This window comes from Callorhinus ursinus, unplaced genomic scaffold, assembly GCF_003265705.2.
Source record: "Callorhinus ursinus isolate GAN/ISIS: 27379988/994484 unplaced genomic scaffold, GSC_fseal_2.0 scaffold6, whole genome shotgun sequence".
Classification (NCBI taxonomy): Eukaryota; Metazoa; Chordata; class Mammalia; order Carnivora; family Otariidae; genus Callorhinus; species Callorhinus ursinus.
The window spans coordinates 49,286,213-49,298,975 of NW_027397068.1; the positions used below are offsets into that span (position 1 = coordinate 49,286,213).

The following is a 12,763-nucleotide window of genomic DNA, read 5'->3' on the forward strand; positions in this document are numbered from 1 at the left end:
ATAATGTGTGCTAAGTCATTTTTGCGTTATTATTATTGCCTCAGGCCCACAAGACAGGGGCTCCATTATGAGGGCAATGCCCAGTGCATCTCTGAACCACATCTTTAACTCTTGCTGGTCAGAGGCCCACCTGTTCCTAACTACTAACTGGTTAAAAGCACATCAATTAATCCACATTCTTTATTTTCTCATTGTTCCGTCTCTTTCCACAAAGTTTTTCTTATTTCATCTCTTCTATGTCAACCTACCAGAATGGTTTCTCCTGAAATTGTTCAAGTCCATTTCTACTAGGTAATCTGGATGGTTTTCCTTCCAACACTACCATGGATTCTCCCTCTGATCAATAGCCCTCTATCCTTATTTCTTGCATTATTCTATTTTTTTAAACCTCACACTCATACAAAAAAACTTACCAACAAACTGGATCACTCATACATTGCCGTTGGGAATGGAAAATGGTACAGCCACTCTGAAAAACAGCTTGGCAGTTTCTTAAAAAAAAAAAAAATTATCCACAGCCTGGCCCACTCCAGGATGGCACAGTAAATCAGGGATGTGGGGCAGGGTCACTGTGCCTCCTGTATCTTCTTGTTCCCTACTCTGAAAGAGGAGATAGGACAATGTGGAGAATTTACAAATCCCAGTGTGGGGAGAAACTCTTTATAAGATGTTTCTTCCATTTCTTATGGGCTGCACCGGTAACTAAAGTGACTATATGCCAACACAGAGAAGAAACGCTGAGGTTTTGTGTTTGTCTGCTTTGAACGTGCAGAATCCCAGTCTGATGCCATAGCTCTGCTAAATGGAATTCATTTATATAGAAGATCAATTAATATGCAATATCCATTTGGGAGTTAACGCTCTTCTGAATCAACTAACCACAGTCTTGAAAGGTGTGTTAAGATAAATTCACTAGCTACAGGAATGAAAGTTGTGGGCAGACCTTAACTGTCCCACGCAGTTTTTTCCAATTAATAATGCTGCTTTACCTCAAGAATATGTTTTCTTCCAGAAACTTTGCAGTGGCATGCATAATCCAGTGCTGAAGCTCCCTTACTGTCCGATGACAGTGCCGCTTCCTAACGGCACCCCCCCTCAGCCCCTCCCCATCTTGTTCCAGATCCAGAGATTGGACCCAGCTCTTAGGAATGGACTCACCAACAAACAAGTGACTCTGATTTTTGTCAGACAAGTAAACAAAAGAGGCAAAAGCAAACCAGTAATAGTGATAGAACAGAAAACAATTGAGGAAATGAATATAGCTCAAAGTTCTGAAAGTGTACAAAGAAAAGGTATTAGTATTATGTTCAAATGAAATCTTTATCTATGGTGGTTTTAATTCTCTTAAAAGAAAAAAGAGAACTCTATCTGAATCCATCCAACAACTGATTTTATGGCTGTCACTTTTCAAATATATAATAATGTGACAACAAATTTGGTATTAAATTTACCTTGAATGACAAAAACTTAAAAATGATTTTTTTTTGTATTTGTATTTGTCACATTATTGTTGAGCCATTGTCAACAAGAAATACGCTTTGAGTTGTTTTATTAGATCCCAGGACACTGAGATCATGACCTGAGCCAGAGACAGACATTAAACCAACTGGGCCACCCAAGCACCCTCAGAGTTGCAACTTTTCCTAATGAAGACTAAATAAGCAGGCTTTAATTTCCTTTAATGCTTTAGAAAAGTATTTTTTCAGTCTAAATATGTTGTTTCTGAACCTTACCCTTCTGTGAGTTTATTTCATAAATTGAGGACATATGACAGTGATACCAAAGGAAAGAGAACGATCATAGGAGTGGTCTTTGGGTCATTCCCTTTTGATATGATTGTATGTAAATATAGATATCTGCTTTCTCATTTATTAATTATGTTTAGTGAAAATTAGTTGGCTATGCAGTATTATTATCCACTTCCTTTGCTAGCTAGGTTTGAGAGGGTATATTTAACATATTTAAATCTTGATAAATTAATAAAAAAGTAAATAGAATATTTCATTAAGGTATGATATTTAATATTTATTGTGTAAATCAAATTTCCTATGTAAAATAAATGGGTTATTTGGGGGGAAAACTAAGTATCATACAATCCAGCAGTTGTATTACTGGGCATTTAGCCCAGAGAAATAAAGATTTATGTTTGCAAAAAAACCACGTGAATGTTCACAGCAGCTTTATTTGTTATAACCATAAAATGGAGACAATCCAGATGTCCTTAAATGAAGAATAGTTAAGCAAGCTGCATATCCATACCATGGAATACTACTTTATCAACATATAGAAATTAACTATCGAGGGGAGCCTGGGTGGCTCAGTCGTTAAGGGTCTGCCTTCGGCTCAGGTCATGATCCCAGGGTCCTGGGATCGAGCCCCACATCGGGCTCCCTCCTGAGTGGGGAGCCTGCTTCTTCCTCTCCCACTCCCCCTGCTTGTGTTCCCTCTCCCACTGTGTCTCTCTCTGTCAAATACATAAATAAAATCTTAAAAAAAAGAAGGAATCAATATATGCAACATGGATCTAAAGAGCATTAGGCTGAATGAGAAAAATCAGTCTCCAAAGGGAATATACTATAGGATTCCATTTATAAAGCATTCTTGAAAGGATGAAATTATACGACGGGGGAACAGATGAGTGCTTGCCTAGGATTAAGGAGGGAGTGAGCGTTAAGAGGGGAGTGGCATGGCTTTAAAAAAGCAAGATGAAGGATGGGACTGTTCTGTATCTTGACTCTATCCTGGTTTTGACATGGTACTGTAGCATTGCAAGATGTTACCACTGGGGGAACCTCAGTATAGAGTAAACTTGGTCTCTGTATTATTTTTGGGTATTATTTCAACTGCATGTGAATCAGCAATTATCGGGGAAAAAAGTTTCAGAAAAATGATTTGTGAATTTTTACTTGCCCTTTTTATTTTCCTTTTGGATTAACTTGCATATCATAGATATGATACCTTTTATTATTATATTCTACATTCAGTCTCATTTTTTTAAAAAAGGTTCCTTTAAAGCTGGGCATCTTTGTTACATTTAGAGGAATACAAATATATAAAAATATAAACACAGAATGATTTCCCCTGATTGTTTTGACCTACCTTTTCAGCTCAATGTTCCTCTATCTTTACTCATATTTTTAACTTTTTTGTCATCCATTTTAGTATTTGCAAAATCATAAAATGAGGAAGGGGCAAAGTTGGTTTCATACAAAGTGCCAGTCAGGATATATTAAAAGCAACGTGTTTGGGAATGGTGGCAGAAACCTCTCACTAGAGAGCTTGGAATCTCTGCGTTGACCTTGAACTCCGACAGTCAACAGCGCTGGTGGTCCCGAGCCAGGTCAGGCCCCCCCGGCGTGGCGTCCCTGGGAGCCCGGCCTCTGCGCCCCAGCTGGATGCAGCGGGATCCACCACCTTCGCGCTTTAATAGCGGCCTCGCGCGGCAGCGGAGGGAACTGCAGGTGTTCAGCGGCGAACTTGGCCCTTGTGCTAAGCACGGGTGCAGCGGGTCAGGGTCACATTCAGTCCTGATTCTGCCCTGGGAAGTGGGTGGGCAGGGGGCTGGGTGACCGGCCACTCCTGCTCGCATGCACTGGACCACCCTCTGGAGTGCTCACAACAAAGGGACTTGGAGAGAGGAGGGCAATGAAGAGTTCATGGGATTTGTGAAGGTTCAATTCTGGCAATTAATGCCAAACAGTTTTCCAAAACGGGGGTAGTTGCTATCCATCATCCCTATCTCCGTCATCTTTTTAATTTTTTTCGTTCTGGTGGTGTGAAAGGGCGTCCCATCCTGCGTTCTTTTGACCCTTCAGGATTTGTTTTACTCCTGTTCTTCCCCATCTCACTAAGAGGAACCATCAACCACCCACACCCTCAAGCCGAAACCTCCAGTCACCCTAAATTCCTCTCTCCCCTGCCTTCACACGAGCAGGTCCTGTTGGTTCCACTTCCAAACACATCTTTTTCTCTTCATCTCCACCACTACCTTCATGGTCCAAACTACTGTCTCTCTCTCTCTCTCTCTCTCTCTCTCTCTCTCAAGCTCCCATAGATCTCCCTCCGTCCCTGCTAATCTACATCCCCACTCAAGTGCACAAGCAGAGACAATGACCTTTCTGAGACATAAATTCTGGCATTCCCTGTTGAAAAGCTGGCTCCTCCCCACCTCCGCAACATCCTCTGTTTACTAGATTTCAGCCATAGGGGCCTCGGTGTCGTCTCTGACCATGTCAAGACTTTCGCACACACTAGGGAAGACTCTCCCTCAGGACGACTGCCCCATTCTCATCCTTCAGGTCTCAGTTCAAGTCTCCTCTCCATGGAGAGGCCTTATCCAAACTAGGACCCCACACCGAATTCCTCAGTCACTCTTTCGTACCACCATGTTTTTCCCTTCATGACAACTCTGTAGGATAATGGGAGATTCTGGTACTTATTTATAGTTTGTCCATTCCACTGGAATATAAGTTCCATAAAAGCAGAGATTGTGTTTATTTTGATCACACCTAAATTCCTAGCATCTCGCAGCATGTCAGTTCAGAGAAGTCATTCAATAAATATTTTTGAATTAATACATAGACAAAACCATTACTTTTATTTAAAAAAATGTAAATGTGGCTACTACAGCATGAAAACACATCAGGAGGTATGAGAATGACACAAGAGGGATTCACTCATATCAAGCAACAGCATGGATTTCACGAGAAATCAGATGAATCCATTCCCTAGAATCCAATAAACATTCCTGTGAGCTCACTTGCTCTGGGAATGGGATACATCTACCGGAAATATGTTAAAAAAAAAAAAAAAAAAACAGGTGGTAGAACTGAAATAGGGACATTAAGGGAAATGGATAATGTTAACTAAGCATTGTTTATAAATCCAGATCCTAATTCAAAGTATGTTACAAAAAGGGAAGTCTGAAGTAATGTTATTCTTATACCTCTCACAAAAACAAAACTTCTAGAGAAGCTGAGGGCCTGGGAATTTTATAGAGTTTTTGCATGGGAGGCAGGAATTTTGCCTTTTGAACAAGAACAAAAATCTTAGGACACAAAGAAAGCATGTCTTTTAAAAACTGATTTCACAGTAATTATCCTACACATTTTGAGTAATCTTTATATTACTTTTAAGCATATCAAATCAATTCATTTATTTCCCTGTTAATAAAGAAAAGGTACATTCACAGAATTAGTGCACTTAACAAGTAAACAGAGAAAACAGGAGATCGAGAGTCAATAACCTCTTCAATGGCAAATTTGATCACCTCAAAACACAAACTTTTGCTGATTTTCAACTGCTCTTCTCATACTTAATGTTGCAAATATGGCTGGTTTAGCCGGCCAGCTTTTCAGGACAGCCCAACACAGGATAATCCAAAAATGCATTGAAACTGGTATAGAGTCCGTGGAGTTTTGTGTGTAATATTAAGAAAACCCTTTTAACTTTGATGTTCAAGGCCAGGAGCATCCTTCTCCCAATGCGTATTGATCCAGGATTCTTAAGCCTAGATTTCATCAGGTAAGAGGGCAGTCCGTTCCTCCTCTGTGCCCACGATATTTTGGAGTTTAGATCTGCATAAAGAAAAAAAAGAAGAGAACCTCAATAGTTCCCATCTTAAAAAAAACCCCAGTACCTACATCTCTACCTTTCCCCCTAAATGCATCTACCAAGGAATGAGGCTTTGAGTGCCCAGAAATCTGCTGACTGGAAAAATAGATATAGAATGGTTATTTCTTTTCCATTCCCACAGGTTGATTTTTAAAGGGAAAAAAAGCTCAAGAGTTGACCATACCTTCTTCTCCGTGAGTGCTCCCACAGATAAAACAAGCCCATCGTTAGTCCCTTGAAAACAATTAAAGGGATTGGTTAATGCCAATTCTCCAGGTCACATTTTTCCACAAATGTAAGGAAGATGAAAACAAAAGACTGATTACTCACACTTGTTAGAGCCCAAAGGCCTTGGACAGCAGCTGCCCATTCAAAACCAATTTTCTCATACAGAAACCCACCCAGTGTTGGTCCTATAAAAGCACTAACAATGAAAAGAAGAGTCTTAAATAATGTTAACAACAACAGAAAAAGAATTACTTCCTAAAGGCTGCACGATTCCTCAATCATAAATCTATATTAAATTGGAACTGTAAGCACTAAAGACAAAAGCCAGTTCCTGGACAGAGCACTGGCTGTGAGAAAACAATTGTACTTGATAATGGATGATGTTTAAATTTTTTAAACAGTTTTAAATGATAACTGTTTCTGAAAAGTTGGTGCCTTACAGAAAAATTTTAAAAAGGTGACACGCCCCCAAAAGAATCTTTATATTATTCTCTCTATTCTTCTCCATATTTGCATTTATTTTTCTTTAAGATTTTATTTATTTATTTGTGAGAGAGAGAGAGAGCACAAGCAGGGGGAGCAGCAGGCAGAGGGAGAAGCAGGCTCCCCACTGAGCAGGGAACCGATGCAGGGCTCGATCCTAGGACCCTGGGATCATGACCTGAGCTGAAGGCAGACGCCTAGCCGACTGAGCCACCCAGGCGTCCCTCAGTATTCGTATTTAAAATAATTTAATTTGGTACATATTTATTGGGATATACTACAATGCCAGCACATGGTTACCCCTCAGGTATAGCAAAGAGTAAAAAATGAACAAATGAATGAAGAAATGAATACATTTTTAAAACTTGAGCTATGCTCCTGTTAAAGGAATTTAGAAAGATCACTTAAAAAAGACAAAACATAGGGGACCATTTTGATGAGGTTTTAAAGCTGCTGGTATAACCACTGATCTTAGAGGCAGAGGGTGTGGGTTAGGACTCCAGCTCTGCTCTAAATGGATTAGGTGCCTTTCAGCAATTCATCGGACTTCTTGGTGTCAATTTCTTCATGGACATGAAGATAGTATTTTCTAACTGGCAGGTGTGAATGAAATGGCTACTCACCCAACTGACCACATTGCACTGAAGAGACCTGACACGAGTCCCAAGGTGCTTAATCCCTCCGCAAAGCCATTTTCGCTGCAGAGACACAACAGTAGATCTGTTATGAAAAGGGAAACCTACATGAAAGCCAAATAGCGTGTGACAGATAAGTTAAAATAGACCGGAAACGATCTGAATAAAACCGACAGCCAGAACACTCCATTTCTAAGATGCAAAGCTAATCTAATTTGGAGAAATTTTCATAGTTATGTTGACTCTGTGGCTTTCTAAAAATAATTTTATTGCATACATAAGGCATGATATTGAGTCATGACGCATTTGCATGGAGTCTCACAAAAAACACATAATTAACGAAAAAATTCTTAAAATGAGATGAACATGCAAAGAGAATAACGGGAAATGTTTAGAAAACCCAGAGGCAGCTCCCTATTGCTCGGAGAATTGTTGACTTGAGCCCGCAGAGCTCGTGCTGTCCTCCCTGCTCCGGATCCCTTGGTGTTCTTCGTCATCATGCCTCCGAAACAAGAGACTGGTGGCCAAGTGACAAATGCCTGCTGTGATACTGGGATTTATAATAAGAAATATATACTTGGTCTTCCTCCTGTTTCTGGCATAGAGCCCCCAATGCCCTTGGAATTTCCTGAGGAAAGCAATTTCAAGTGCCTTTGGTCCTGTGAATGAGGTGAGTCTTAGGGGCTGGATGCCGAGAGAGCCAAGCATGTGATTCGAGGGTTAGAACCTTCGGTCCCATTCCTGGGACCCGCCACCTCTGAGGAGGGGACAGGGGCTGCAGGTTGAATCCATGGCCAATGGTGACTGACCTAATCAACCATGGGGATGTAATGAAGTGTCCCTAGTAAAACCAAAAGGACGGGATGAGAGAGCTTCCAGGTCGGGGAACCAGAACCCTTCCGTGTGCCAGTGTGTGGGGCCCCAAGCCCCCCAAGGACAGAAGCTCCTTTTATCAGGACTTCACCCTGTGCACCTTTTCATCTGCATGTTGATTCATATCCTTCAATCTCTTTTGTAATAAACCAGTAAATCTAATGAGTACACTGGTTTCCTGAGCTCTGTGAATCACTCTGGCAAATTAATTGAACTTAAGGACCTCTGGGAACCTCTGATTTACAGGTCAGTCAGTCAGGAGTACGTGTAACAGCCTGGACTTGCAATGAGCACCTGCAGCACAGGGCAGTCCGTGGGATGGAGCCTTTCAGCCCCAGGATGTGACGTTCTCTCCAGGTAGATGGTGTCAGAATTGAGTTGTGTTGTAGGACACCTAGCTGGTTCTGGAGAGCTGCTTGGTGGTGTGGGAACCACCCCCACCTCCTAAACCCCTCAACACACTGGAGATGGTACTAGAATCATTTTACCTGGTGATTGTATGCCCTTGTTGTGGACCTTCTCCATGAGAAGGAAACAATGCTGAGACCTTTCCATTGTGCTTTGGCTTTTCAAAAGTATATGTGTTCCTAGACATAAACCAAGCCAAGCCTCGATCCACAACTCATTCTACCTATCACTGTATTAATATTACCATATATTGTCATCTATACTATAGTATCATTGCATATACTACCTATATCGCAATATTGTGTGACATAAAATCATGAAGATTTGGTCTTGTGAAAAAAACTCCAACATCCTACAAAACTGACAAATTCAAGAAAGCGTGTGATGCTCCCTGCCATTCACAACACGGCTTCTCAAACACTGAAGTAACTTACTACGCACAACTGAGGATTTCCGGGATAGTCGGGATTATACTCATTCCTGCAGAGATGCCGTTCAGGACTAATATTAGCACCAGCAGCCAGAGCTGACTGCAAAAGAGTTTTGGAGAAAGAAACAAATCAAAACAACATTAGCAGGTTGACAGACACAAAACCTCACATTAAGGAGGGCAGGCTGAATCCCAGAGAGCAGCTCGTTTCACAGATTACATGACTAGTCTGCCTCATTCCCATCTGATCCCACTTCATTCAGTGACAGCACCCTTACATTTTGGTGGGGGGCGGTGGGGGAAATCAATTCACCATGATATCTCAATTTCTTTGGTCACACATGTTGCCTGGAGTCAACATGATAAGAGGTTATCACCGTACAAAATCTTTTCAAAATTGGCTAAATGTTAATGTTGCTCCCTCAGTCACTTAGCTTTGAAATTCAATTGACTGGAAAAAATGGTGTAGAAGTAAAGTGGTAAAGGAAGTGACAGGAAACCAATTTTGTTCCACTTCCTGCACTGTGCCATTTACTTAATATCCATTTCCCTGTTAAACCCTTGCAGCAATATCCTGCCAAGTGAGCATTTCGATCAGATAAGAAAACTGAGGCTCTTGGAAGCTAAATGATTTGCCCGAGTTCCCATATCTAGTAAGTGGCAAGGGCAGGATGCAAACCCAAATCTGAAGGACACTGAGATCCTTGCTCTTCCATGTCACACTTTATCCCAGGATTACCTGAAAAGCTCAAGCTCCCTTTATTTCAGCAAACAAATTACACTTAACAAGCTCCAATGAGCAGCTACTGCATGCTAAGAATGAGACAGAAACAAAAGAAAGATTTGATCCCAGTCTCAAGGATCAAGAAAGAATAGAAAAAACAAAAACATATTGTAAGAACTATCAGCTAAAAGTAGGTAGCAACAAATGCTATTTTTAAGATAAAGTACAAACAAGTGTGCAGTTGAAACGCAAAGGGAAAAGAAGCATTTTTTCCTCATTTGAGATCGATTTTAGGCATTTCTATTTCTATTGGCTTGGACCACCGCTAGCTCCGAATAAGGTAAAATACTGCCAGTCTAACAATTCGCTACAGTCCTAAATCAAGGTAATTATTGAAGTAATACGGTTCAAAATAGGAAGCCATGCGCCCTCGTCCCACCAAAAATTTCTTTAATAATTCTTAATGCTATTCTGCCAAAAATACAGAAAAAGGAAAAACAGTACCTTTTAATGTGCAAGACTGGGATAGGTCCTAAGAGCATGTAGCATCCTGCCGTGATTATGTTTCCCCAAACCAGAAACCATTTCCTTAGATGCTGGTAAAGAGAAGGAGAGTCCAAAAAAACCCTGAGAAGTAAAGCTCCTCCATAAACAAAGCATATGCAAAAAAAATCATTGAAGAACACAAGCCAGGACATGAAAAAAATTCAAATACATTGAGGAAAACAAAACTTTACATTAAAGAGAAAATAGGTAGATGGTAAACAGAAAAGCAAGGACAATATACCCCGAGCTAGGGAGTTTCTAAGGACAGGGATTCCTTGGGAAGGGAGTGTATTATAGATTTTGCACACGATGAACAATTCCAAAAATAACAGTTTAAAAAGCAGTCACCACAAGGAACTACCTGGTAGATGCAATCCACAGTCACATTATTTAACAAGTTATTTTATTATAAATTATTCCTTTTAAAATACTTGAGTGCAGGCTGAAAATTCTTGGGGCAAAATATCTGCTCAGTTATAGAAGACAGTCTTAACATGTATCATATGACCTCACTGATATGAGGAATTCTTAATCTCAGGATACAAACGGAGGGTTGCTGGAGTGGTGGCAGGTGGGAGGGATGGGGTGGCTGGGTGACAGACACAGGGGAGGGTATGTGCTATGGTGAGCGCTGTGAATTGTGCAAGACTGTTGAATCACAGACCTGTACCTCTGAAACGAAAAATACATTATATATTAAAAAAAAAAAAGATAGTAGGAAGGGAAAAATGAAGGTGGGGAAATCGGAGGGGGGGACGAACCACGAGAGACTATGGACTCTGAGAAACAAACTGAAGGTTCTAGAGGGGAGGGGGGTGGGGGATGGGTTAGCCTGGTGATGGGTATTAAGGAGGGCACATTCTGCGTGGAGCACTGGGTGTTATACGCAAACAATGGATCATGGAACACTGCATCAAAAACTAATGATGTGATGTATGGTGATTAACACAATAAAATAAAATTTTAAAAAAGGTGGGGATCAAAAAAAAAAAGAAAGAAGATGGTCTTAAAACCCAGCTCCAAATGCTGTTTAAGACACTTGCTTTTTGTCACCCAGATTACGAAGTAATCTCCATGTAATTTAGGTCTTGATAAATATTTAAGTAAGTTTAATGAAGAGGAGAAATGCAAAATAAATAAATAAATAAACACTAAAGCCACAGACGCTGGAGAATTGGTGATCAGTACTGCAAACCAATCATCTGGACTGAATGGTTTAGACCGAGGCAAAGGAGAATAGAAGGGATATTCTATCAGGATGGCCACAGGATAGCCAATGTATATTTATGTAGCCAATCCTTTCGTGCCCACAGAAAATCTAAATTATCTCCACTCAATGTGCCCAAGTCCTAACTACTTCTGGGACTCCGCCCTAATTTTTAAGGCCAATCCAATGTTCTTTTGCATCAGGGGACTTTTTTCCTTTAGAAAGTCAAATCCTATAGTTTGTCAACAGCTTCAGTACAGACTCCTTTTTCCCCAGAAGAAGCAATTAATAGTGAATCTTCTCAGAGTGATGGCAGGTTGGAAGACACTGGAACCTCTCCATCGACTCCAAAAATTGAATATAGAATTTAAATGTTCTCGGCCCCTCAAAAAAAAAAAATTAAAAGATGATATAGAGGTGATGGATGTGTAATTAACTAGATGGAAGGCACTCTTGTATTCAGATCTCAAATCACCATGGTGTACACTTTAAATATCTTACAATTTTATTTCTCAATTATATATTAATAAGCTGAAATTTTTTTTAAAAGATTGAATATCAATTCTAATCAGTGGACCTCTAGAGTTCCAGAAGTACAGTCGGAAAGCCACTGGTCTAAATATACAAAAGTGATTCTTAAATGTAGATTCAGTGTACGTACTGGTATTTTATCACTCAGTAGTCCAAACAATGGTGAAGAAATGGCATAGGATAGTGCCAAACCCAGGAATACCAGTCCCACATATCCAGCTGGTAAATTAAACTGTAAAAGAAATTTTATATTAGAGTTATGTCTTTAAGTCATTTTAAAAATAAACATAAATCTTTTCTAGCCACTTCTTCAGTTCTTGTTACCTTGAACTGCTTCCACGCAGCATCCTTCCTAATTGTGATCTTACTTTTGTAAACGGATTCCTTTTTCTCTATGAGGGGAAGAAAAACCTAACCAGAGGTCAAAAGTCCTAGATGTCTTGCTTTGTAGCATTTGATTTTGAACATATAATTTTGCTTCTATGACTCATAGCGTTTTGTACCATGTAAACCAGCGTTTCATAAACTTTAGTGTGCATTAGAATTACTTGGAGAGCTTCAAAGAGGTTCTTAGTTGGAAACAAGGTGCTAACATGCCTTGGTTCAAGGGATGAAAAAAAGGGGGGTTCTTAGACTTCAGCCCTAAGACTTCTGATTCAAAAGGTATGGGACGGGACCAGAGAATTTGCATTTCTTTTTTTTTTTTTTTAAGTAGGCTCCACGCCCAGCATGGAGCCGAACCCAGCATGGGGCTTGAACTCACGACCCTGAGATCAAGACCTTAGCTGAGATCAAGAGTGGGACACCTAACTTACTGAGTCACCCAAGCACCCCAAGAATATGCATTTCTGATAAGCAACCAGGTGATGCTGACTGCTCATAGACTGAAATGCACTGGTGTAAAAAACACTGAGGATAATATCTATCCTATCCATTTCAAAGGGATGTTAATATCTAATTAAAGAATTAGATGGTAGGATACATTACAAAAGGCTTTTAAAACAGTAAGCTACCACACAACTTATTACCACCTTTCTTTGGTTAACTAAGTTGTTCCCATTTCCCTTAACTTCCTTAACTAATTC

General features: G+C 40.2%; 1 protein-coding gene and 1 pseudogene across 3 annotated transcripts in view; one reads left to right on the top strand and one right to left on the bottom strand.

Annotated features, from left to right (window-relative positions):
* The first annotated feature begins 620 nt into the window (after positions 1–620).
* Positions 621–1,275, top strand: LOC112814263 (splicing regulator RBM11 pseudogene; annotated as a pseudogene).
* A 3,285-nt stretch (positions 1,276–4,560) lies between these two features.
* The window catches only part of SLC18B1 (solute carrier family 18 member B1), a 43,911-nt gene continuing 35,708 nt past the window's right edge, over positions 4,561–12,763 (bottom strand). For 2 of the 3 annotated variants that reach the window (XM_073893945.1, XM_025861002.2), the window contains exons 8-14: positions 11,809–11,910; positions 9,899–9,990; positions 8,675–8,770; positions 6,948–7,022; positions 5,944–6,037; positions 5,798–5,847; positions 4,561–5,576 (exon numbers count right to left, since the gene is read on the bottom strand). In XM_073893945.1, the coding sequence (XP_073750046.1) occupies positions 5,510–5,576; positions 5,798–5,847; positions 5,944–6,037; positions 6,948–7,022; positions 8,675–8,770; positions 9,899–9,990; positions 11,809–11,910 (576 nt within the window). In that variant the 3' untranslated portion in view covers positions 4,561–5,509. The remainder of the gene's footprint in view (positions 5,577–5,797; positions 5,848–5,943; positions 6,038–6,947; positions 7,023–8,674; positions 8,771–9,898; positions 9,991–11,808; positions 11,911–12,763) is intronic. The other variant, XM_025861012.2, reaches the window with a different exon arrangement.